Source organism: Artemia franciscana, chromosome 2 (genome assembly GCF_032884065.1).
Source record: "Artemia franciscana chromosome 2, ASM3288406v1, whole genome shotgun sequence".
Lineage (NCBI taxonomy): Eukaryota > Metazoa > Arthropoda > Branchiopoda > Anostraca > Artemiidae > Artemia > Artemia franciscana.
Window position 1 is genome coordinate 24743173 of NC_088864.1, and position 25029 is coordinate 24768201.

The following is a 25029-nucleotide window of genomic DNA, read 5'->3' on the forward strand; positions in this document are numbered from 1 at the left end:
AATCCAAATCCATTATTGATGTATATTTTAGCATCAAAATTCTGTTATTTAGAGTTTCGTTTACTATTGAGCCGGGTCGCTCCTTACTACAGTTCGTTACCACGAACTGTTTGAAAGAAAATAATTCGGTATTTCGGGGCTTCTGACGTTATTACTCCTTTGCAGAAGTTAGGCTCAAAATTGGAAAAGGATTATATTTTTTCTTTGGGCCCCTTCCACCTCTTAGTTCGTTTATTTTCCCGTTAGTTTTCACCTGTTTTCGCTTTATAGTTTGGTCATCTCTTAGCAGTTCTTTCGTTAGTTGAGTTATGGTTGTGGTATATATGTTTTATCGCTCGTATAGTTGTTTTATTTTCAAATTATACTCCATAATAGAGAGGATCCGAACACCCAGCATTGTATATTAAGCTCTGAATTTGACGTTTTTTTCTAACATGACCAGATTCGTCCTGCGCCCAGCGCCCTTTTCATTGAATTTTTCTTCCCCCATGACATATTTCTCCAAGGAAAGATCCTCCCACACAGCCCCCTCCCCTTAACCCTAGCCCCAAAACCGAAAAATACCCCTGTAAACGTCTGTACACTTCCCAATAACCATTATTCTATGTAAACACTGGTCGAAGTTTGTAACTTGCAGCCCCTCCCCCAGGGACTGTGGGGGAGTAAGTCATCCCCAAAGACATAGTTATTATGGTTTTCGACTATGCTGAACAAAATGGCTATCTCAAAATTTTTATCCGTTGACTTTGGGAAAAAATGAGCGTGGGAGGGGGCCTAGATGCCCTCCAATTTTTTTGGTCACTTAAAAAGGGCACTTGAACTTTTCATTTCCATTAGAATGAGCCCTCTCGCGACATTCTAGGACCACTTGGTCGATACGATGACCCCTGGGGAAAAGAAAAAAAAAAAAAAACAAACAAACAAATAAACACGCACCCGTGATTTGTCTTCTGGCAAAAAATACAAAATTCCACGTTTTTGTAGATAAGAGCTTGAAACTTCTACAGTAGGGTTCTCTGATACGCTGAATCTGCTGGTGTCATTTTCGTTAAGATCCTACGACTTTTAGAGGGTGTTTCCCCCTATTTTCCTAAATAAGGCAAATTTTCTCAGGCTCGTAACTTTTGATGGGTAAGACTAAACTTGATGAAACTTATATATTTAAAATCACCATTAAAATGCGATCCTTTTGATGTAACTATTGATATCAAAATTCAATTTTTTAGAATTTTGGTTACTATCGAGCCGGATCGCTCCTTACTACAGTTCGTTACCACGAACTGTTTGATTCTAAACATGTGGCTCTTGCACAGTTGTGAGTTGTTAGCAGTGAATTTGTGATGATTAACTGTCAGTTTGTGCTACTGAAAATTAATAGTAAATTACTAGTTTGATAAATACTCGTTCTTTCAATCATTACCGGCCAAGGCCGTATCCATGGATGGGGATGGGTGGTTTGAAACCCGCAAGAAATTTTATTCAGCTCGTAAAAACGTAGAATAAATGAATAGAAACAAATCTTCGAAGCGTTTTTTATCCCCCCCCCCCAAAAAAAAAATCCTTGATACGGCCCTGGCTTTGACATTGATTATAGGTAAGATCATTATCTGTAAAATGTGTAAAGATAAAAATAATTAATTTTTCTCTCCAGTAGCTTTAACACAACTTTGATTAACTTAAATAAAATAAGAAGAAAGGGAAGGTAAAGAGAATATCAACAGGACATAAAGAATATGGCCATTAAAGAACAACAGAAAGAAATAATCAAAAAATAAAATACTGCTAGCTGCGTAAAGCCTCATTCAGATATATCTCAAACAGATCGTTGTAATGAACTGTAAGTAAGAAGTGACAAGGCTCAATAGCAGCCCGCTCTTTTAAAAGCAGAATTGTGATATTAATAGATATATAAGAAAATCGACTATTATACAATTAATATACTTATTATACTTATTATACTCAAGTATATAAGATCCCGTAAGTTTGGTTTCACCCATCAAAGGTTAAGAGCCTGAAGAAATTCCCTGATTTTCGAAAAACAGAGAAACCCTCCCTAAAAGTCAGGGAGTCTTGATGATAATCACACCATCAGATCCAGAGTATCAGAGAACTCTACTGTAGAGGTTTCAAGCTCCCGTCTTCAAAAATGTCGAATTTTGCATTTTTTGCCCAAAGAAAGATCACGGATTTTTATAAATCTTTATTGAATAGCTTTGCTGTTTTTTTAGGTGGTCGTAGTAAACCATGGCCACAAAATATCAGGAGAGTAGTCATTTAAACGAAAATTAAAAATTATAGTGCCCTTTTTAAGTGACCAAAAAGAATGTAGGGCACCTAGCCCCCACTCATAATCCTTTTTCGCCAATGTTGTTCTATCAAAATTTGAGATAACTATATTGCTCAGCATAGTTAAAAGGTTCAACAAATATGCTTTTGGAGATAATAAAGCCTACCCCCCTTCCCCACACACAACCCGAAAGGTCTTTAAGTTATGTTTTTTTTTTGTTTTCGTATAGTATTTGTTATTGGAAAGTAGGCAAAGATATTTTCTTTAGGGGGAGGGTGAATTTGTTGTTGTGGGATATTCCTCGGGGAGAATTTTTCATGGATGGGGAGGTAATAAATTATGTGCTTAAACCCAGTTCTAAGTTTAGCTCTATACCTAAAAGTCTGGTCATTGGTAATGGAGCTATAAAGGGTGAGTTGAATGTCCGAGAGGTATTCACTTCTTTCATCGCTAGTATCGGTAAGAGTATTGCTTCTACGGTTACTTTTTTCTCAGCCTAAGCCTAACTTAACCCGGGACGTCTAAATCTTACCTCGGGTCGTCTTGTCTAAGTCTGTGTTTCTAGAGCCAGTAACAGTAAGTGAAATTACTAAAATTGTTAATGGCTTGAAAAACTCGTCTTTATCTAAGCCAGGTCCTGTTCCTACTAAGGTAGTTAAATCTGTTCTTCCTTCGAAAGTTTTGCCTCTGACAAAACTTCCTAATCTTTCTTTTGAACGTCGAGTTTTTCCGGATGCTCTCAAGTGTTCTGTGATTAGTTCTGTAGAAAGATAGACCAAGAAATGATCCATGAAATTATTAACCAATTTAAATTGTATAGGTATTTAATAGTCTTTGAAAAGGCTTTGGTTTCTCGACTCCTTGCTTTTCTAAAATCTAAACACTTTCTTCATGATTTTCAATTTGGTTTCCAAGTGAAACACTCCACTGAACTTGCTTGTATGACCGTTTTTAATTTTGTATACTCTTTATGGTACTCGTGCTCAATCCGGCTACTATATTCCTAGATATTTGTAAGGCATTCGATTCCTTAACCCATGAAATTCTTCCATCGAAGATGTCTCTAGGTATAAAGGGAGTATGTATAAAATTTGTCTATTTTATTGGTTTCAGTCTCGTTTGAATGATAGGTTTTTGTTGATTCGCTCTTCTGTTTATCCTTGAAAGTGAATTTTGGCTTCCCCCAGAGATCAGTTTTAGGGCCTGCACTATTTTATTTAAAGTGAATGAAATTTTTGTGTAGTAAAAAAGTAGAAACTTATTAATTGATGCAGACTACTGTCATCCTAAGCATTCCTTTGCCTATAGGGGCAACTATAGTTCGCCTTCTTCTGATGCCCTTGTTTGTTTTGCTTATGACAGCGCACTTGACACTTCGGAAAACTGCGAATCAGAGCTTCAATTAAACCTAGAAAATTATTTTGAGGCAGTAATTTTATGGCTTGATGTTAATTATTTTACACTAAAATTTTCTAAGCCCAGTTTTTTTTGCATCTTTCTCAGGTTTATCCCCAGTTATATTAAATTCGCCAGACCAGTGGAATAATTCATAGATCTAAAGACCAATTTGTTCGTTTTTTTTGGGTATTTTTACTGATGAAAACCTATCTTTCAAGCGTCATAATGATTTGATTAAAATGAAGATATGCAGGAGTCTCGGTATTTTAAGGAAGGTCAAACATATTTTTCATGGATCAGTTTTAAAAATTCCCCTTCACAGCTTGATCCAATCTAATCTTTCTTACTGTCCAATAATATGGATAGTCTGGTTAGCCTTCCCCTAGGCACCAGGCACGTCCCCAGGTGGCGGATAGGGGAATGTGATTAGATATAAAGGACACCACCGAATATAAAATAAAGAGGCATAGACCAGGGGGGACCCAGCCCTCCGGGGTCAATAAAATGAAACTGAGGCACTCATGCATGAGAGATACAAATTTATGCACAGGAGGAAGGCCCCATGATGGTGATGCGCAGGGCCCAAAAGCGTGTGGATGTGTCTCAGCAGATGTCAAACCCCCTCTCATCAATAAGAAAATTCTCAGATACTGCTCTCAAATGTTGTAATGATGAAGACAACAAAACTTACAAGAACAAATGCTAAAACTTCCGGAGTTTTATGCGACGACCATTCGATACCATATACCCCGTCCAGGGCAACCTATGAACCAGATACCGCATCCGGGACAACCGTCGACGTGACAACCGGCTCCACTGGAAGGTTTACTGACAACCTGACGACCGGCTAAGCTTCAACTGCAATTTTCAACGTAAAAATTCCTGCATTGGACCCCCGCTCCTTTTCACCCCTAAAACAACATTGGCAATAGGAACTCTAAATGTAAGGACCCTGGGTAAAGAAGGAAAGAAGGATTTACCTGTACGAAAAATCAACAGGTATAAAAGGGACACCATTGGTCTGACAGAAACCCATCTTCCAGTAAGTGGTGTTGAAAAGATTGTGGACACAACACTACTTTTGGGAGGCTGTAACGATGGACTTTATCGCGAAGGGTTAGGATTGATTCTTTCAAAGAAAACAAAGGAATCACTGATCTCCACAACTCCAGTCTCCGAACGTATTGTTGCTATCCGGCTTAAAGATGCAACTGCAAACCTGATCATCATCCAGGCTTATACGTCAGATTCTTCTCGCAGCGATGAAGACTCACAGCGCAGCGAGAAATATTACAGCCAACTCCAAAACCTCACAGACTCCATTCCAAAAAAAGACATAATTCTCGTTATTAGAGACTTTAATGCAGTAGTGGGCACGAATTGCAACGGTAATGAAGACGTCATGAGAAAATTTGGACTTGATACTCAGAGGAGAGACTTCTGGAATACTGCTGGGACGACGAGCTGGTAGTGGCCAATACTTTTTTTCATGCACAGAGAGCGACAAAAAGCCACGTGGACATCACCTGATGGAACCACCAAAAACTACATTGACTGTATACTCGTCCCACAATGCTGGAAAACTAACACGCTAGACACAGTCGCTCTTGCAGGAGGAGACTTTGACATTGATCACACACTGGTTATGGCATCTTTCTGCCTCCTTCTGAAGTCAGCAACAAAACTCCAGAAAACAGTCCCGAGATTTCGTACAGAGCTTTCGAAAGACGAGTCAACTCGCAACCGCTACTGGATAAATCTCGATTTGGCTCTCAAAACCCCTTTTGAGAATTCTTCAACGAATCCAGAGGAAATAGATTTAGACGCCCTAGTCGACAAGAGCACCGAGATCTTCATACAGACAGCTGAGACAGTTCTTGGAAGAACTATTGACTCCGAAATGCCATGGGTCACCAATAAGATCATTCAACTGTGTAAAGACAAGTGTGCTGTCGCTAATATACAAGACCCAGAAAAAAGACACATTTATATGCATCTTAAGCAACTAACAGAAAAGAAGATCAAATGCGCTCTAACCCCGTACATTCATAACACATGTGACTAATGTGAGATCGACTTCCGAAAAGGCAATACCCATGCCGTGTACAAAAGAATACGAGAGCTATCGAGGTACAAAACTACACTTACCTTTGTACTCCTGGATAAGGATGTAACTTCTATTACTGACGCAACAGGAATAAGAGAGAGGTGGGACCAGAATTTTCATGAAAATTTAAATCCCCCAATCAATCTGACCCCGCCGTTCTTAGAAATTTAACCATCTCCCTATTGAAACCAAGCCCACCACCAAAAAGAAACGAGGTTGAAACTGCCTTGAAGTAACTCAAATCGACTAAATTGCCTGGACCAGATGGATTGGAAGCAGAACTCCTGAAACTTGAATTAGAAGTCGTAACCGACCTCTACCACAGAATTGCCAAAGCTGCCTGGCACAAGGAGTATTTCCCGAAAACATGGTGTTTCGCTACCATATTTCCTATGCATAAGAAAGGGTTCAAAGCCGAATATAACAATTACCGTCCAAGCAGCCTGAGAAGCCAACCTGCCAAAGTGTTGGGCAAGATCTACTGGACAGAATAAAAGCATTAACCGGTCACATCATCCTTGGGTATAAAGTTGGCTTCCAATTGAATCGCTCAACAATAGACCAGATTTTTGTCATCCGTCAAGTAATGGAAAATACCTTGAATACGGCCAGGACCTCTATAAGCACTTCATTGACTTCAAACAAGCTTTCGACTTAATTTGCAGAGAAGACCTTACTGCATTACGGCGTCCCGTCAAATATCGTATCACTCATTCGTAACATGTATAAGCGGTTCAGATGCAAAGTACAAACAGTTATGGGAACGACCGAAGAATTCCAAATTTCTGTTTGTGTTTTGCATGGATGCATCCTTTCAACTCACATGTTTAATCTCTTCCTCCACTGCTTAATGTCGTATGTTGAGGCAACCAACGGTGCAATGATAGGAGGGATCTTAATCAACAAGCTGGCATCCGCAGACGACATCGACCTGCTCTTTAGAAATCAAAGCAGATAACCTAGAAGTAGTTACCCGAACCTTCAAAATGAAAATCAATGGGCATAAAACGAAAGCCATGCGCGTGTCAAGGGTCAATAAACCATCTCCACCAAAAATAAATCTAGTGGAGCGGAAATAGAATGAATAGGCAGTTTCACACATCTGAAGAGCCAGATCACGAGCGACACTAATCACTCAGTGGACATCAAAAGACGCCTTACTCCGGGTAGCGCCGGCTTCAAAGTTCTTATGCCAATATGGTAGCAACATCAAATCTCCATGAAGCAAAAAAGTAAGCTTTTCGTCTTCATCGTCATTCCTATAGCTATGTATGGCTGTGGAACGTTAACAGTCAGAGTAGATTACTTCAGGCGACTTGCCGCGTTTGAGACAAAGCTGCTGCATCGAATCGCTGGCATAATATGGGAAGATCGAGTCTCAAATGCCAAACCACTCGTAAGACTTCAGTATGACACAACCATCCTGGAGAGGGTCCTTGTTCAACGATTTAGGTGGCTTGGCCACGTCCAGCGCATGTCAAACGACCAACTACCGAAAATTGCCTTCGAAGGTTGCATCCACAGTTTTCGCCCTCGCGGTGGCCTTCCAAAACATTGGAAGGAGAACTTCTCCCACTACAACCTCCCCGGTCTTCTCAGAATGGCACGAGACAGAGAGAAGAAAAGGCGACACATACATTCACTTGTGAGGAGAGAGGTCCCGGGAGGACCACCAAGGCCGGATGGGGCTTAAGTCAAGTAAGTCAAGTCAACCTCTCCTTTTCTATTAAAACCACTTTTTAAGTTTTACAGTAAAGCTAGAAACCACATTCAGGACACTAATCGCTAAGGAGTAATTTTTTTACTCGATCTCAAATCACTGTAAACTCTTTAGTGTGCATGTTTTACTTTTTCTCAACTTCAGGGTGACCTCCCCAAGCCCCCAAGTGTTTCACCATCTTTTACCTCTCATCAGATTAATTACAATATTCGCAATGCAAATAAGCACATTCAAATTCATTTTACATAATGAGTAAGGTTAGATTTTAATTCTTTAACGGCGAGTCATATTGTATCGAATAAGTTGTCTGAATGAGCTTGAAGATGCCACACGTTCAGTTTGTTAAAAAAAAATGTTAAAAATTTTTTGGCTTCTTATGAGCTATTTTTATCTATTTATTTATTTTTCTTATATATTTTTATCGTATCGGAGCATGTTTCATCTACTTAAATAGTTTAGTTTATTCAATCTATTTAAGTTTGTGTTCTATATTTTATTTTAATTTTACTTTGTCTTCTCCTTTTTGCTCATCTCTCTGTAAGCAAATGACTTTTTTTTATCTGACTAAGTGACTTATTTGTCATCCCCCTTCTTTCCAGGCCAATAAGCCTTTGAGGGAATAATAAAACCTGATTTATGTGTATTTCATCATGAAAAAGTCCTATCTTATCATAAGGAGAAAAAACTTTCCAGGTGGGTGAAATTTTCAGGAGAAAATTTGCACAGGAGGAATTTACCGGAATTCCTATATGAAATTCTTTTTATTTGTCTTATTTTCTTTTTGCCGACTCTGTTTTGCACTGGAAATGTTAATGGTAGTCGTCCGGGGTAAATTTTCGCAATCCGGCCTTATTTAAAAAAAAAACGACCAGAAATCAGATAAAAAAACAAAAAAAAATCATTTCCATTGAAACCAAGGAACAATATTAAAATTTAAAATAAACTGAAATTGTTACGTATATGACGGAGATTTGTCCCCTCTTCAATGCCTCACTCTTAATGCTAAAGTTTGACGATGTATCCCAGTTCTTCAAAAATAATCCCTGGAAACAAGTGTCGATTAGTTAGAATAATAAGAAGCTTTTTTAAAAGTACTACATAACTTTAAGTACTATAGTGAGAATACTACTGCAACGCTTAGACCCCGATGTACTAATGGAATCAGCCCCTTGTATTCCCGCAATTGCTACTGCGAGAGCCATAGGGGGTATACAAGAGCCAGATCAAGTTACCAATCCCTCGCGTCTGTCCGTTAAGATAAGAAAGTTTTCTGGGAACACTGCGTTCTTAATAGAGTATTGTTTCCGGGCGCCATGTACCATTACGTAAGGTCTCTCAGCTTCTAGTGAAATACACTGTTTACCAAGTATTTGATATAAAAGAATAAGAGTTCGGCCAAGTTATAACCATTACATAAAGTGAACTTGATCCATCTAAATGTTTAGTAAAAGTAATTTTGATGAGGATTTCAATAAACAAGACCATGGGATATTTTCAAACCGGGACCTTCATGGGACAGTAAAGAGCACTATAAAAATTTAAACCGCATAAGCAATGCCTTCGGAGGGCTTAAAAGCTTAGCCCATTTAGTAAATCTTATTTATTTGTGATTCTGAACATCTAAATTTTTTTTAATTAGATTTTTTTATTTAGAATTATTTTTGGGACTTAAAATTTTTTTGGGATAGAACTTTTTTCCCTTTGTTCGGGTCTAAAAATGACATCTGATGTTTTGTGAACGTGGTTTTCGGATTTTTTTTATGCGGCTGCCCCCGTGGTACTCTATGACTGGTCATCGACATTACCTTGTTTTCCAAATTTTTTCAGTAGATGTTTGTTGTAAATTAGATTTAATCACACATTAATAATTAAGGACGAGATGTTTAAAGAAAGTGTGTACTCATGATAAAGTCATCGTAGCGTTGAATACTGACAAAAAATATTTGAACTATGAAACATGTACTAGAGGTAACACTTTTGGAAATGTATGCATGTGTTGTCATGACAGTGAAAGATTAGATTCCTTGGGACTGCTGGAAAAGTTCACCGTTAACGATGGTGGATATACGAGAGTACCATTTCCAGATATGATAGCACTCAAAAAGAATGGAAACATAATACTGATAGTTGATGACAAAGGTTAACTTCTTGCTTGTGGTTCCAGTAGCGCATTAACTATTGGTAGATCCTATTACCATGTTTCTGGTAATAGCATTCAAATAAGGGGAAATGGAGAAAGAAAGATCTACTGCTGCACAAATATCATGATGTACATCTTGTTTATGTGCCGAAACTGCAAACTATGTAGAAATAATATAGTAATAGACAGTGAAATTGAAATTAAAATGAACAGGGCATTTGCAGACCGTGTGTTTTTGCTTGTTTCTGTGTCAATATTTGTGCGTTTGTGCATCTGACCCTGTGTGTTTTTGTTACTCTACCCTCTGTAACTGTTGGTCTCTCTCTCTTGTTTTCTCTTTCTCTCTCCCCCTCTCTCTCTCTCTCTCTCCTCTCTCTCTCTCTCACTCTCCTCCTGACCAATTTATAAAATGCTGTTTTTTTAGAGAATAAGTGAACTCAAGCTTTTTCTTACTTAGAGTGTAGGAACTGAATACTCTTAATAATTTCTTTTACAACAGAGAAAGGAATAACATCACCCCCTGGTCTCTCTCTCTCTCTCTCTCTCTCTCTCTCTCTCTCACTCTTTCTCTCTCTCTTTCCCTCTCTCTCTCTCTGTTTTTCTCTCTCTCTCTGTCTCTCTCTCACTCTCTGTGTCTGTGTGTCTGGCAATCTGTATGTCTGCCTCTGTATCTGTGTGTTTTGTGTGTGTTTCTGTCTGTCTGTCTGTCTGTCTGTCTGTCTCTCTGTCTCTCTCTCTCTCTCTCTCTCTCTCTCTCTCTCTCTCTCTCTCTCTCTCTCTCTCTCTCTCTCTCTCTCTCTCTCTCTCTCTCTCTCTCTCTCTCTCTCTCTCTGTTTCCTTTTATCTGAGCGTCAATTTACCTGTCCCTGTCTCTCTGTGTTTGTTTGTGTGTGTTTCTGTCACTCTCCTTGTGCCTATGTGTCTGACCATCCATTCGCCTGTCTTTGTGTGTGTATGTGTGTTTCTGTCTCTCTTTCTATGTGCCTGTGTGTCTCACCATCTGGTTGCCTGTCTTTGTGTCTGTCTTTTTGTGTGTTTTTGTCTTTCTCTCTCTCTTTCTCTCTCTATCTCTCTCTCTTTCTCTCTCTCTCTCTCTCTCCTTCTCTGTCTGTTTGCCTGTTTGTCTAGCCATCTCTTTGCCTGTCTCTGTGTGTATTTTGGAAATAGTCCCGCTCATGTTTTTCAGACATTGGTATAAACTCTGTTAACCTATCACAGATTTTATTAAACTCCCTATGAGCCCGCTAGTAGTAATAATGTCTGAAAATTCACTTTCTTGCATTTACGATTGATTAATAACATATTCTAAGCCTTGGAGTTGCTAGCATACCCTAAAATGATGGAAAGATAAAAAAGCAATGCACTGAAATATTTTTATAAAAATAATGGCATATCCAATATCAATATAAAAATGAATGCTTTGAATCTATTCCATAAAATGCTTCGATATGTTTTCTCGTGGAAAACATAATGGCACTTATTCCATTTTGGGTTCAACCTTGATAATCTTATCTATTGATAAACTATCAATGGTGCTAGTAATTTTTGCAGGTGCTTTGATTTTCATCAATACAACTTTATCTTCCTTTGTTATATTGCCTGCCAATGCCCTTTTTGAGTTAATTGTGATATCACTGTCTATTACCACAATGTTTTTATATAGATTGCAGTTTTGGCACATAGATAGGATACGCATTATGGAATTGGTGCAGCAGTAGGCCTCTCTTTTTCCCTTTGCTTTCAATTAAATACTAGTACAGAAAAAACGGCAATAAGATTTATCAACCGGTAACGTATTACCAGAACTATACGCAAGAGTCTGGTCCTCGTCACCAGCTATTCTTTGAACGTTTGCATTCTCTTTGAGTACTATCATCTCTGGAAATGCCACTCTCACATATTCACCATACCTATGATGAATTTTCTCTTTAATCCCAAGGAATTTAACTTTTCAATGACATGACAACGCATGCATGTATCTCCAACAGTGTTACCACCAGAAGTAGCTGTTCTCATGGTTCAAATATTTGTTTTTGTCAGCATTCAACGCTACGACATCTTTATCATGTGTGCACACTTCTTTGAACTATTTCATCTTTACTTTAAAAAAAATTGATGTAAGGGTTTATCCTTCTAGTGCACAAATAATATTGATTAAAAACATACAATAAACTAACTACTACTGAGAACCAATCATAGAATAGGCCTCACAAATTATTAGAAACATAACAAAGTAATTCGATTAAGTATTCTTATTGAAATAATCCCACATACAATACTACATATTTGCACAAAAATTCATATGGCATAAGGTAGGACTCTACAGGCTTTTATCATACTCAAACATATTATAATTTTCTTTCCAGTGACAACAGTGAATTTCTTCATGTCCCACAGTCAATAACAAAAGGTGTACATTCAAATATAATACCACAAGATTTTCACCAATTCAATAGCAAAAGAAATTCACTTTTTATATTCTTGAAATAAAAAATTAAAATGGTATACATATGCTACTCGTGGTTATTTATTTTAGAAAAACAATATTTGTAGTGATATTTTTCAGACTGCTTTTAGACTGTTCTATTGATTTTTTTTATTGATTTTTTACTGAAATGATAATAAAATTCTCTTTTTGGCAACTTTTAATATAATACATTTAAAATACCGCTTTATATTCACTCAGCGAAAAAAAACTTATTATAATGTAGACCGGTTTCATTCAACCCAGATGAAAGTCTATTCATAAAATTGTTATGGTACTACAGAATATTCAGTACATGCATCACTGTTTAGGATTACTGCGACAATAAGGTTAAGTTTATGGTAATGGAAGCCGGTTATTTACATTATGTTCCGGCTGGAATATGCAACTAAAGATCTGCCTCCAGATAGGAGATCTGGTTGCCAGGGATGGACATGACTGGATCTGGTTTTTAAGTATACCGGTTATGTAGAATATGCACTCCTGGTTCCGGTTGATGACATATTACTTGTATGTGAATAATTTTCAACTTGTATTACTTACAGCCCTTGCCTCAGGGGGGGGGCTCAACCCTGGAGGGGCATTTGCTCTTGGACTATTTTTGAACAAAATGAATCCTCTATGAAGTTTTTGTGACCTTCCCTCCAAAATGAAGGGCCTCTATGAAAAAATGGTTATACATTTGAGCCTTATGACCCTTTACTATAATTAAACAAATAACTGTTTTTTCAACTGAAAGTGAGGAGCAACATTAAAAGTTCGAATACTCATAAGTTATTTGAGGGGACGTTGCCTCCTTATCAGTACCTCCCTCTTTACGCTGTTGTTCTTAACGACATAGCACAAAATGTCAGACTTTAGTGAAACTCCCCTTTAGGGGGTAACTCCCCTCATATACCGAATGATTATTGTTTATTTTAAGTTTTAATGCTGCTTTTTAGTTTCTATTGAAAAACTTATTTTCTTAAATTTAATTGTTGAAAGTTTTTAAATAAAGCCGGGAAATCTGCCCCTTCCTCCATGGGTCGTTTGCTCTTCCCTCACACAAAAAATTGAACAGAAGGAAAGATTTGCATAGATCTTCAAAATTAGAATAAAAATTCACTAAACCTGTCAGACCAAAAAAGAAAAAAGAAGTGAAATAAAACTTGCACGGAACGGCAAGGGATAAAACAATAAATAATAAATAGGAAAAATTTCTCCTGTGGAAAATCACGCCTTGCAAAAAAATCCCCAGACATCACAACCCCACTGATAAATTTTTCCAGGTATTTGTTTTGGAAAGTCACCCCATATAAAATTGAATCACCAAAAAGAAAGTAAGACAAATGAAAAAATCTCGTATAGGAATTATAGCAAAATCCCACTTGCAAAATTTACCCTGGAAAGCTCATCCACGGATATTTCCGTCCCCACAGAATATTCTCCCTATGGGAAATTATTCTTCCCCTTGGAGAAAATTTCCCCCTGAAAACAGGCTCTAGGGGTGAGTTGGGCTAGTTCATACAAGCAACATTTCTAACCTCTGCAGATGTTTAGCCTTAAGCAAGCGATTCAAAGAAAGTCACCATACAGTGACGCAGCTTTATTAGTAGTTACAGAGTTATGCAATAAGTCTTTGACGAAAAACGTGGGATTTTAAAACTGGAAATTGATTTTTTTTTTTTTTTTTTTTTTTTGTCGCGTTTGAGTGAAAGGAGTGGTGCTAGTTTTTTTAAGGAACACTTAAACTACCACCACACCATTTCAGTGGTTTTCTGTAAGTATATTAAATTATATTTTATAAAATTAAGGTATTGCATTTTTGAAGCTGTGTTAGTTTAAACAACACCTGGTTACTTGAAGCAAGTTAAGGGCAAATTAATACCGTATATCAACTAGCCACGGCATAACTTTTACACATGATTTTATATTTCAATTTCTTATCATCATGCGAAGGTACAAGAGGGAAACGGATAAGGGCAAAACACCAATACCCTCGTTTGAAAAACCATATGATGTTTTTAAAGTGAAGACAACGACATTAAAGGAGACAGAGCCTACGAGATAGACAAAATGGCATTGTTTCGATTCATTAAAGCGCAAGATAAGTCATATGGTAAGGAACTGAAAAAAAGTTGTACTAAGCCGCGGCAAATATTCAGTAATGAAGTGGAAGAATATCTTAGATAGTTGGCAATAAACTCATCAGAGATATATAATGAGCTGAACTCTCACAAAATTAAAGAATTACACAGTGACCTGGCCATGCCTAACTGCTTCAAAGGAACAGTCCTCGACACGTGGATCAACCACAAATCAGCCACACGAGAATGGTTCAATTCATTCATGAAGATGCATCATCGCAACTACTATTCCTAAAATTAACACTCCCAAGAATATAGTTTCCAGATTTGAAGGATCTAACAATCATATACTCGGCAAATATTTACGTAAGGTGACCTTTTTCCAACTTTTGTCAGAGAGAGGCCAGTACTGGTGAACAAGGATATTTGTATCACTGGAACAATTATATACACACATAACTCAATTCCTCGTCCATCAAGTTCGAACCAGGGTCTCTAGCAAATTTTATCAGAGATTGCAATCGTAGAACGAATTGCGAGTCCAGTAGATATTCGCCCATTTCCCAAAGCTGATGAAAGAATACCTAATAAGAAAGAATAAGTACGCTTGTAACGGAAAGATTGCAAAAACATTGGGTACATTTTGCCTGTTGAGGGGTTAAAACATTGTACACATGTGAAAATTATACCTCAGATACGAAAAGACATTCTAGTTATTCAAATTAGCATTTGACATGGGAACGCTTAAACGATTAACGTAAAGAGTTATCTTTGAATTTAGTTTATCAATATATAATTTCAATTGCACTCCATAAAAACGTTTGGATGTTGATTTATAACCGCCCTTTTATTACAATCCTTTCAAAATAGCAATCGCCCTCACTACAGTCATGTAAACAATGGGAAAATTCCAAAGCTTCCAGCCCTTTCCCCGACGGCTGTCAAGCTCATGTTATCCTTAAAGGGATAGCTATTAGATATTTCAACTATAGTGAACAAAATGACTATCTTAAAATTTTGATAAGAGACGACTTAGGGGGGGGGGGAAATGTTAAGGGAGGGTAGCTAGTTGCATTCCAATATTTTTGTCACTAAGAAAGGACACTAAAACTTTTAAATTCCGTTCAGATGGGTCACTTCCAATCTTCTAGGACTATTGGTTCAATACGATCTTCCTGGGAAGAACAAAGAAGAAAAAAAGAAGAAAAACAAATGAAAACAAATTCATGATATTTGTTCTGGCAAAAAGTACAACATTCCATATTTTTCAGGTTGGAGCTAGAAACTTATACAGTATGGTTCTTTAGTACCCTGAATTAAATTGGAAACAAACAAGTTTTTTTTTCGACTGAAAGTAAGTAACAACATTAAAACTTAAAACAAAGAGAGATTATTACATATACGAGGGGGTTCGCCCCCTCATCAATACCTCGCTCTTTTTTGCCGAAGTTCAAGTTTTATTCCATTCTTTAAGAATGACCTTTGAATCACAAAGGCCGTTTAATTAGAATAAATTGCTCTTTTGAAAGTACTAATAAAACTTTAGCGTAAAGATCTAGGTATTGACGAGGGGGTCAACCCCCTCATATACGTAATAATTTCTGTTCGTATCAAGTTTAAATGTTGCTCCTTACTTTCAGTTGAAAAAACTTGCTTTTTTATATAATTTCTGATCCATTTTTTAAAAGTGATGAGAAATTCATCTTCCCCCATTAAAAATTCTTCCATAGAAAAATCCTCCCGCGTAAGCCCCTCTACCTGCCCTTCCCCCCTCCAACCAGAAAAAAATACCGCCTGAAAACGTCTGTATACTTCTAAATAACCTATACTATATGTAAACAATGGGCAAAGTTCACAACATAACCTATACTATATGTAAACAATGGGCAAAGTTCACAACATGCAACTGTTCTCCCGCGGACTGGGGGAATCAAGTCATCCTTAAAGACCCAATTATTAGATTTTTCGACTATGATGAACAAAATGACTATCTCAAAATCTTGATCCGGTGCATTTGGGAAAAACAAGCGTGGGAGGGGGCCTAGTTGCCCTCAAAATTTTCTGGTCACTTGAAAATGGCACTAGAACTTTTAATTTCCCTTCGAATGAGTCCCTCGCGATATTGTAGGACCACTGGGTCGATACGATCATCCTTGAGAAAAAAATAAGTAAAAAAATAAATGAACACGCATCTGTGATCTTTATTCTGGCAAAAAATACAAAATTCCACATTTTTGAGATAAGAGCTTGAAACTTTTACAGCGGAATTTCCTGATACGCCGAATTTAATGGTATGATTTTCATTAATATTCTATGACTTTTAGAGAGTATTTTCCCCCATTTTCAAAATTTAAGCAAATTTTCTCTGGCTCATAACTGTTGATTGGTGAAACCAAACTTTATACATCTTACATATTTAAATTTGGCTTAAAAATGTGATTCTTTTGATGCATCTATTGGCATGATAATTCTGTTTCATAGAATTTCGGCTACTATTGAACTGGGTCGCTTTTTATATGACAGTTCGTTACCACGAACTATTTTATCTGGTGATGAGATTTTCAAGAATATTCCTTGTTATTTGGGGAATACTCCTCTTCCCCCTTTTTTCAAAAATGAGGCAAATTTGCTCTGACTTAGAGCTTTTGATGGGTGACCTTAAACTTAATGGATCTTGTATATTTGGAATCAGCGTGAAAAGCCAATTCTTTTGATGTATTTATTTTATTCAAAACTCGTTTTGCTTAGAGTTTCGGTTAATAGTGGGCTGAGTTGCTTCTTACTTACAATTAGTTCCCAGGTGCTGAGCGGGATCCTGTCATCTCTGGAGGCATGTTTATTGTGCCTTTTGGCTAATTTGCATAAATAGATAGTATTAAATTCTCAACACTATTGAGGCGGAGGCGGATTATATAGAAGGGGTGATTGGGCCGTGGTTCCCTTCCATTCACTCTTGAGCTAAGAAATGGCACCAGAACTGTAGATTTGAAATTAATTGACCCTCCTCCTGTTGCCCTGGCTATGATTTCTGATTGTGAGAAATAAAACTGTCTCTTGTAAATATAAATTTGAAATGATTGTTTTTAGCGGAAAGTACAGAGATATTAAAACTTAAAACAAATGGAAAATATGGAACTGTAAGTGTGTGCTGGCCATTTCAAATGTCTGTTATATATTTACGTTTCAACTTGCGTTTTAAAAAGATGAACCTCAATGTCAGACGGGTGCTTTATGGAAAGCCAAATTTCAGTTCGGAAAGCAAAGGAACGATGAAACGTTCATAAATTATTACCATCGCATAATATTTTCTAGGTTACAGATTATAAAAATTAAACATAGAGCAAATTTTTGAGAAACTGTTAGGTTAAAAAGATTTTGTTTAAAACCTAGTCAAACAAGTTTTAAATTTGTTTGATAAGAATCATAAAATGAAAACACATATAAAACCTGATTCTGTTATGTTCATTGTTACTTGCTACCTCAGAAAACCAACAAATAATGTTTCCTTTCTCTCTGGTCTTAGCGGCTTTGTTCGAGAAAGTTCATACCTAATTATAATATAATTCTAATAAAAATTGCCCCTACGACCAGAGTAAATAATGTATTGGTTTGTGCAACAGCCCTGTCTAATCTTTTAAAAGTAAAAGCCTGTTTTTAGTGCCATTTGACACTACCTGATATTGTTTACCTGCTACCAATCATCCTGGCAAGGTGCACTAGATGCCAATCATCCTGTCTAAAGCACATATCATCCGTCACCCATTGTGGGCTAGAAAAAAAAACGATCAAATTTGCTCCCCTGCCCGAAAAAAAATACTATCAAAGAATGATACTAAGACCTCATAGGAGTCACAGTCTTTCCACTGAATTATCCTGTGGAAAATGTAGTCCAATTAATTAAAATATAGGCCAGTGGGAGATTTATATGCAGATGCATGCGGGACCATTCAGGAATAAACTTACTGCTCAACTTTTCAGATGAAAAAAAAATCTTGAATGAAAGTTCTTGTGTGTTAGCTCTCTTACTGTGTGTGTGTGGGGGGGGGGGCGTTCATCCAAGTACTAAACACAAAGGTCAACTACATGATAAAAATTGTACACTTAAAGAATTTGCCAGTAATATGTGGAAGAGGGGGTGAGGAGCACAGGTAGCGTAGCCCTAGGTGAGAACCTGATTAGTGATAAACATTTATAACTCAAAGACCAGTTTCTAGCTGATGTAATTGTTATTACCTTGAGAATTAAATATGAAATTATAAATAAGAATTCTTGTTAAGATTAGCTACCCAATATATTATTCTCAGGACCAGGCACGTATTCGTGAGAGGGCTACCAGGCCTAGGGCTCCCACAATGTCAACATTATTTTTGTATTTTATTAACGGGGATTCTATATTTCTTGAACAATTCTTTTACAGGTCAAATGCTTTTTCTGGATGAATGGAAGATGATTGTTTTCCTAGGCACACCAGTCATGAACAATTTGGATGGTATGGTGGCATCCGGACTATTTCTAAATGATCTATCTATGCATGATTTTTCAAGGTTTGTTAGCTCTTAATTCTTGTTATAGATTATGTCAAATGCTAACTTCTATTTGATTCAAGTATTGACCTCTTTGTCCCTCAGATCAAGTTCTATTATTTCCTACTATTTCAATTGCGTCTCCGAGCCACTAATTGGTCTTGCCTCCATGTCTCCAGTCTCAAATCTGTGCCTCTGGGGTATGTACACACAGTCTACTTTTATGCATGACCTGTATGTGTATGCATTGCAAAGACGTGTAAGCCCCGAACCAAGGGCCAGAACAGCCCAAAATTTAAAAAAGGGCTTAAAAAATCTAGTGAAAAAATTGTCATTGGTCCAACATATAGGAACAGTAACTATTATTTCAATTACTCTTCATAGTAACATTTCACTGCGAGTACGAATTTATAGAAATTCTTGAAAATAGCATGCCCCCCCCTTTGAAAAATGGCGCCAAATCGAACTAAAGAAAAAAAAACCTAATGAAATCAACAGGGTCAAAATCCTAATTATGTAAATTACGAACCCACCTTAAAAAACAAGGAAAATCACTTTTTCAATGGAAGCCTTATGCGTCTCCCTTTTTTTCTTGTTTTTCCTCTATCGCTAGTGAAATACTGAAATAACATTGAGAGTAATATATGAACTCAGTCTATTGCTAATTTTGAATATCCATAATTTTTATAAATTTTGCTTGATAGCGCCCTCTGAAAGTGCCATGCCGCATCACAAAACGGAACTTTGGGTGTCATTTCTGGAAAGAAAAGAATGGGAACATAACAAGAGCACCATCATAGCCCTCATGATGAAAAACCCTAAGCCTGAGGTCCACAATTCCCCATGTTGTTTACTCCTCATCCTAGCCCCCTTTATTAGTTTTCTAATCGTCTGCTGACCAATGAACTAGGCTAGTTTTAGGAGCTAGGCTTGTTCTATGCTAGAAGTGCATATTCACTAAAATTTTGGGGGGCGGGTTTTGCTCTCTTCAATTTTTTTCGCCGGTGCGTTTTCCAGTCGGGTGGGTTTCCAGGATATGATCGCCGTGAAAAGCATACACTCTCTGTATGGATCTCTCTACAAAATTAGTGCTGATCCACGTCGGTAACCACAACTACTTTTACATAAATGATTTCAAGAATTATATCCATCACCCGACGAGGAGTTGAAAGTTGATAACCCAAATCCAACCAAAATTCCCCGTAAATTTTATCCGTGTACTTACGGACAATATCCAACAACGTCAATATATTACTAGCCAGGTATATTTTACAATAATCTTCCCCTTTTTTATCCCCTCTCTTTGCCCAAACCTTCTTATAAAATTCATAATCGGCGGTGTTGTATTGAAGATCGTGAAGTGAATCAGAAAACGCTTCGATGGCCAGCAGTTTTTCTTACATGCTCTTAAGGTGGAATTGTAGTACTTATACGGGCATATGTCCGTACACGTTAATAAATCAGACATTTCATCATCTGGAAAGTGCTGTTTGGGGAGGGGGAACTATTAAAATTATCAAATTTTGTACTTAAATCAATTGGCTTAAGGATTTGGAGAAGAAACTACAGGAATCCAAAAACGGATTCTGTTCAAGTACTACCATTGTCAATCATTTTCCATTTAAATTTTAAGAGCAGCAACTTCGTGGATGATTTGGTGTGATATTATAAGAAAAAGGCCCGTATACTCGTGTGCAATCTAAAACTTCATCTTTCTGCAAACTTGCCAACGCTGATAACATGAACTTCAAATCATAGTTGGAATTGTGCATGTAAGCCGGTAGAAAGTATTGCTGCCTAACATTGACATTATATGATTAATGATCCATCTACCGAAAGTTACTTCCTCCCCCCCCCCAATAAAATGTATTGCTTAAATAATCGTGGTTACGGACTTTTATAGCCCCACTACCATCAACAGGTTTCTTCTTACACACCCAGCCAATATCTTTATTTTTATTCGCCAAATTGTCTTCTGGTGATAGAGTCATTGGATAATTTGTATTCTTCAGCCGTGAAATTGACTTATTGACTGGTTTAATAAGTGAAAACAGAGCTATGTCTACACAATCTTGCCCACCTAATGTTTCAAATATATCTACCAATTGCATTGTTGTAACTCAAGTCTTTTTTCCGTGGGCTAAAGAAACCGCAATGGCATATTTTCCTCAGTGTCTAATGCCACCTGTTTGCTCTACAAGAGTAAATTCTGAAAGTTTTTGAACTGCAAGATGGTATTGTCATCCGAAGCCATTTCCACGGACTGGTATCCATGCTATCAATTTTAATTCTTTTTGGAAAGCTGATTGACACATTGGACAATAGTAGTGTGTAATTTGATTCTTCCCTTGACTTAAAACCCAACAAATATTAGTAATTGGAAAGAAATTTCCAATTGCATTAGGCTCTGAGGCAGGCTCGTATAGAAGTCATACCCTGTGTTTCACTGATTCAATGGACATAATCCTTACGATATACATTACTGCTTTTCATCTTTAAGTTTCCCCTCTTTATATTCTGTATAGTACTGTAACATTGAAAGCCCAATCTTTAAATGTTCGTTAGCCGTCTCAAAATGTTTGTCCCCTAAAGTGTTACAGGATATTGCCCTTTTAAATAGTTAAAATCGACTTTTGGAAACTCTGCCCCACCTCAATATTTTTAACTGCCAAACGATCCAAATGTATATTACTAATAGTATTCATATTCAAAGGCTTATGTCCTGCCACGAGGACTGAATACTTAAAGCACTCTAGGCCTATATTGAGAGAGAAGTGTTTTACACCCTTAGTACCCTTTAAATCAGTATTATATTTTCCAAAATTTCTTTCTCCCTCTCACCCCTTAAAACAACATCTTTTTAAAATTTTCAATAAAGAAAACAATTGATCCGCTCTCATTTTCATTTTAATATTCTACCCTATTAAAAATACCCTTCACCCAATCCAAAATATCACCCTCAAAACTTTACACGTCTTGGTGAAGTGCCCGCATTTAATACGAATACACATCACCCATCTTTTTATAAAAAAAATATTTTAGTACGATGGATGCTTTCACGCTCTACGAACCATCTCCCGAATTTGCTTTTCGAGAAGTGCGCAAACTTTGCTGACGTAGGAGTGTTCCAAGTCCACAGGATCCGTATGGATACTACCACTTGTAAGAACATTGAAATGGTCTCCAAGCTCAGATCTGAAACATAAATATTACGCAAAGCGGTATCCGCTAAATACAATTCATGTGAAACAGGGGATGAGCCAGCACCACTTTGTTCTGCTTCCCCCATATCACGGTGAGAGGCGGGTGTCCGTTCTTCCGAAATCCTCTCGACCTCGCTAGGTGGCACCTGCACTGGGTGATTGTCAAAATTCAGCATCGAGGCAGATATCCCTCGCAAACGCGTGTAAATCAAATTTGAGGGAAGGTATAATAATAGGGTTCACCCTCAAACTATAATCACTCCCACGTTCACTCTCTTGTGGTTGTGTTTATGCACTGTCATGGAATTCGGTTGTTAATGTCTGTATGTGAACCTAGAAAACAATAAGAGCTTATTAGCTCATTGGAAAACTTCATCCTCTGAAAGAGTTTATGTTAGGTTGAAAAGAGAATAGTTAAGAATGGGCGTTCAGATATGCTGAGACTACACCACCAGTTAAGAATTTAGAGACCATGTATGGGCCCCCAAAGGGGTCTTTCGGCCGTATTGAGACTATAAGACCACCTAAAGGTGTAAAGACGATACTTTGGGCTCCAAAGGGACCCTTCGGACGTATTTCGACCACACCACCAATAATAAATTTAATGACCGTGCATGGACTCTTCGGGTCCATAGCCTACCAAACTAGCAGTTGTTAAATTTATATTCCAAAAATTACCACATAAGTTGTCTCTCTTTATGTTTCGGGTATTATAATTTTCTAGAGAGTCTTTGAAACTTACTTTGGGGGAGGTTGTGTCCTTTTTCAATGCTCCCAAGAAGTCTGCAAACAAATCATCAATTATGTGATCGAATTCGTGTGCGGTCTGGAAAAAGAATAAATTTTTTTAATTCTTTTGTAAGAATTTATTATTTTAAGCTGTGCAAAGAATATCAATCTAAGTCTCCTTAAAGTCTTCGGAACCTACGGGGCCATGGGGAGCCAATTATAATGCTGAACATAATATTAATCGAGGGACGTTTAAATTTTTTCTTAGAGACAACAGTAGAAACTAGTATCTTAAAAATATTTTATTTTCAAAACACTACTAATAGCAAGAAGCATGGCGAAAAGTCCATTTCCTTTGGGACCGAGGGAGCTCCACAACAGAATCGAACTATCGGAGTGTCTTTAGTAGTCTGTGTATCTTAGGCTAGTCTTAGAACCTCAATATTCTAATAGTTTGACAAAGTCATCTTGCATAAAAATTTAGTTTTTGCCGTTAAAGCTTGGTGAAAAGCTCATTTCCCTTTGGTCTTTCTCTTGATATTTCTCCCATTATTAATCTTGGGATTAAGACCCCTAAATCTCCTTCTTAGAGGCAATAGTAAAACGCTAAGTTTTCAACAATAGAATGCAGAATATTAAAAACACCTTCTTTTAAGAAAATACTTATTGCTAAAAGAATGGCAAAAAGGTTCCAATAGTAAACTTAAAAGAATAAACATTTGCTAGAAGAAAACATTAATTTTTTAGTGGGAATAAATAACCATTATGAGAAATATCAAAGAATTTATTCTCAAGTTAGGGTTGGCATCTTGCATGGCGTTCTCCTTGTGTTGGAGGGCCGAAGGAGGTGTGTTCTTACCTTGCATGGAGGTGCAGATTTTGAAGGCCTGGTGAGTTCTTGCATGTGGGGATCATAGGGCCCTGCATCACGGTTTTGTAGGGTGGTGGTGGTCGCATTCTCGCCGCTTTGATTGGGAGCTTAAGGATTCGACTCCAAACTTTGTATGGGGAGGAAAAATATGTCCTCATTGCGTGGTTTTGTCTTTTTCGGGGGAGGAACCTCTTGCTCTGAATTCTCCTTAAAAAAAATAAAATTCTAGTTTTTCATGAAGTGAAAAACTACATTGTATGGAAATTAGTTTTTATAAAAAGAAACGTACACGGTTAAAATTCACCTTATTTTTCACAGAAATATATGAGTATTTAAGAGGCTTAGAATTTCATTTTCAGATATAGCTTCATTGTCCCCCATCCACCTAAACAGGGCCAAAAATAAGCCGATCGAAAATCCGATATATAACCCTTTGTTCTAATTCGAAATTTAATTTCAATTTTAATTTGCTCTAAGTGGAATGAAATTTTATTTTATTGAATATCATAGATCATAAATTTGCTTTTTTCATTCTCTCTATAATATACTAAAGAAAGCATTCTTCACACATATTTCGTTCTTAGGCTTCTATTAGCGCTCATGCATAGCTGCTCATGTCCTCAAGCATATTGTTAAAATTCTTCTAATAGAATTTTTTTATTCCCAATAACTTGAACCTAGTTTCAACATAACCTCACTTAAATTTGCGATGAATAATCATTTGTTTTTCTAACCTGCAAGGATAAAACTTTTTCGAAGAAAATTAATAAATTCAATCTACCTAAGTAATTTTTCTCCTTAATTAAATTTTTGCTTTTATTCGTACATGATCACGTACACGCACAAAATTTTGTGTAAGACTAATAGAAATTCCGTTTTAATGGCGGTTTTTATATCCTCCCGGAGAAATGGAATCAATCAGTTTCCACATTAGTATAGTAGCAGATGTTTTCAGGACATAACGGGGATTCTTCGTTCTGTAAAATCAATAGTCTGTCTAATTGCTCTGCTCATAGAAATGGCTTCAAATTTGCTTGCATAAAATGGCAGATATATTGGGATGATGTAAGGTTCATGCCCTTTCTTGGGTGGGAGGGGCCCTCCTGACGGTTTTTAAAAGGAAATCTAGATTTGGCAGGGGTAATGAAGCATTGAAGCTTTTTCGAAAGACATTCAAAGAAACTCTGAAGTAAAGAAGCATCGTGGGTTTTCAAAAAGAAGAATCAGAGAAACTTTGACATAAAATCTTAAGAATCCTGAAGTAAACAAGCCCCCAGGAGGTTTTTAAAGAACAATCTTAGAAATACTGAAATAAAGAAGTCCATGTTTTCGTAGGTTTTTAAACATAGAACCCAAGGAAGTCTTTATTAAGCAGGCCCCGTGATGGTTTTCAAAGGAAATCCTGGTTTAAAGAAGGCCCCGAAAGGTTTTTAAAGGGAAGTCATGGGGTCCAGAAAGCCCCTGAAGGTGTCTCCCTACACCTTGAGTTTTTTTTTGCAT

At 37.1% G+C, this 25029-nt stretch overlaps 1 protein-coding gene across 1 annotated transcript in view; it reads left to right on the top strand.

The window, feature by feature from the left end:
• The window catches only part of LOC136039212 (soluble guanylate cyclase 88E-like), a 244514-nt gene that overhangs the window by 133939 nt on the left and 85546 nt on the right, over positions 1 to 25029 (top strand). Inside the window, exon 8 of the mRNA XM_065722741.1 lies at positions 18621 to 18747. Within this exon, the coding sequence (XP_065578813.1) occupies positions 18621 to 18747 (127 nt within the window). The remainder of the gene's footprint in view (positions 1 to 18620; positions 18748 to 25029) is intronic.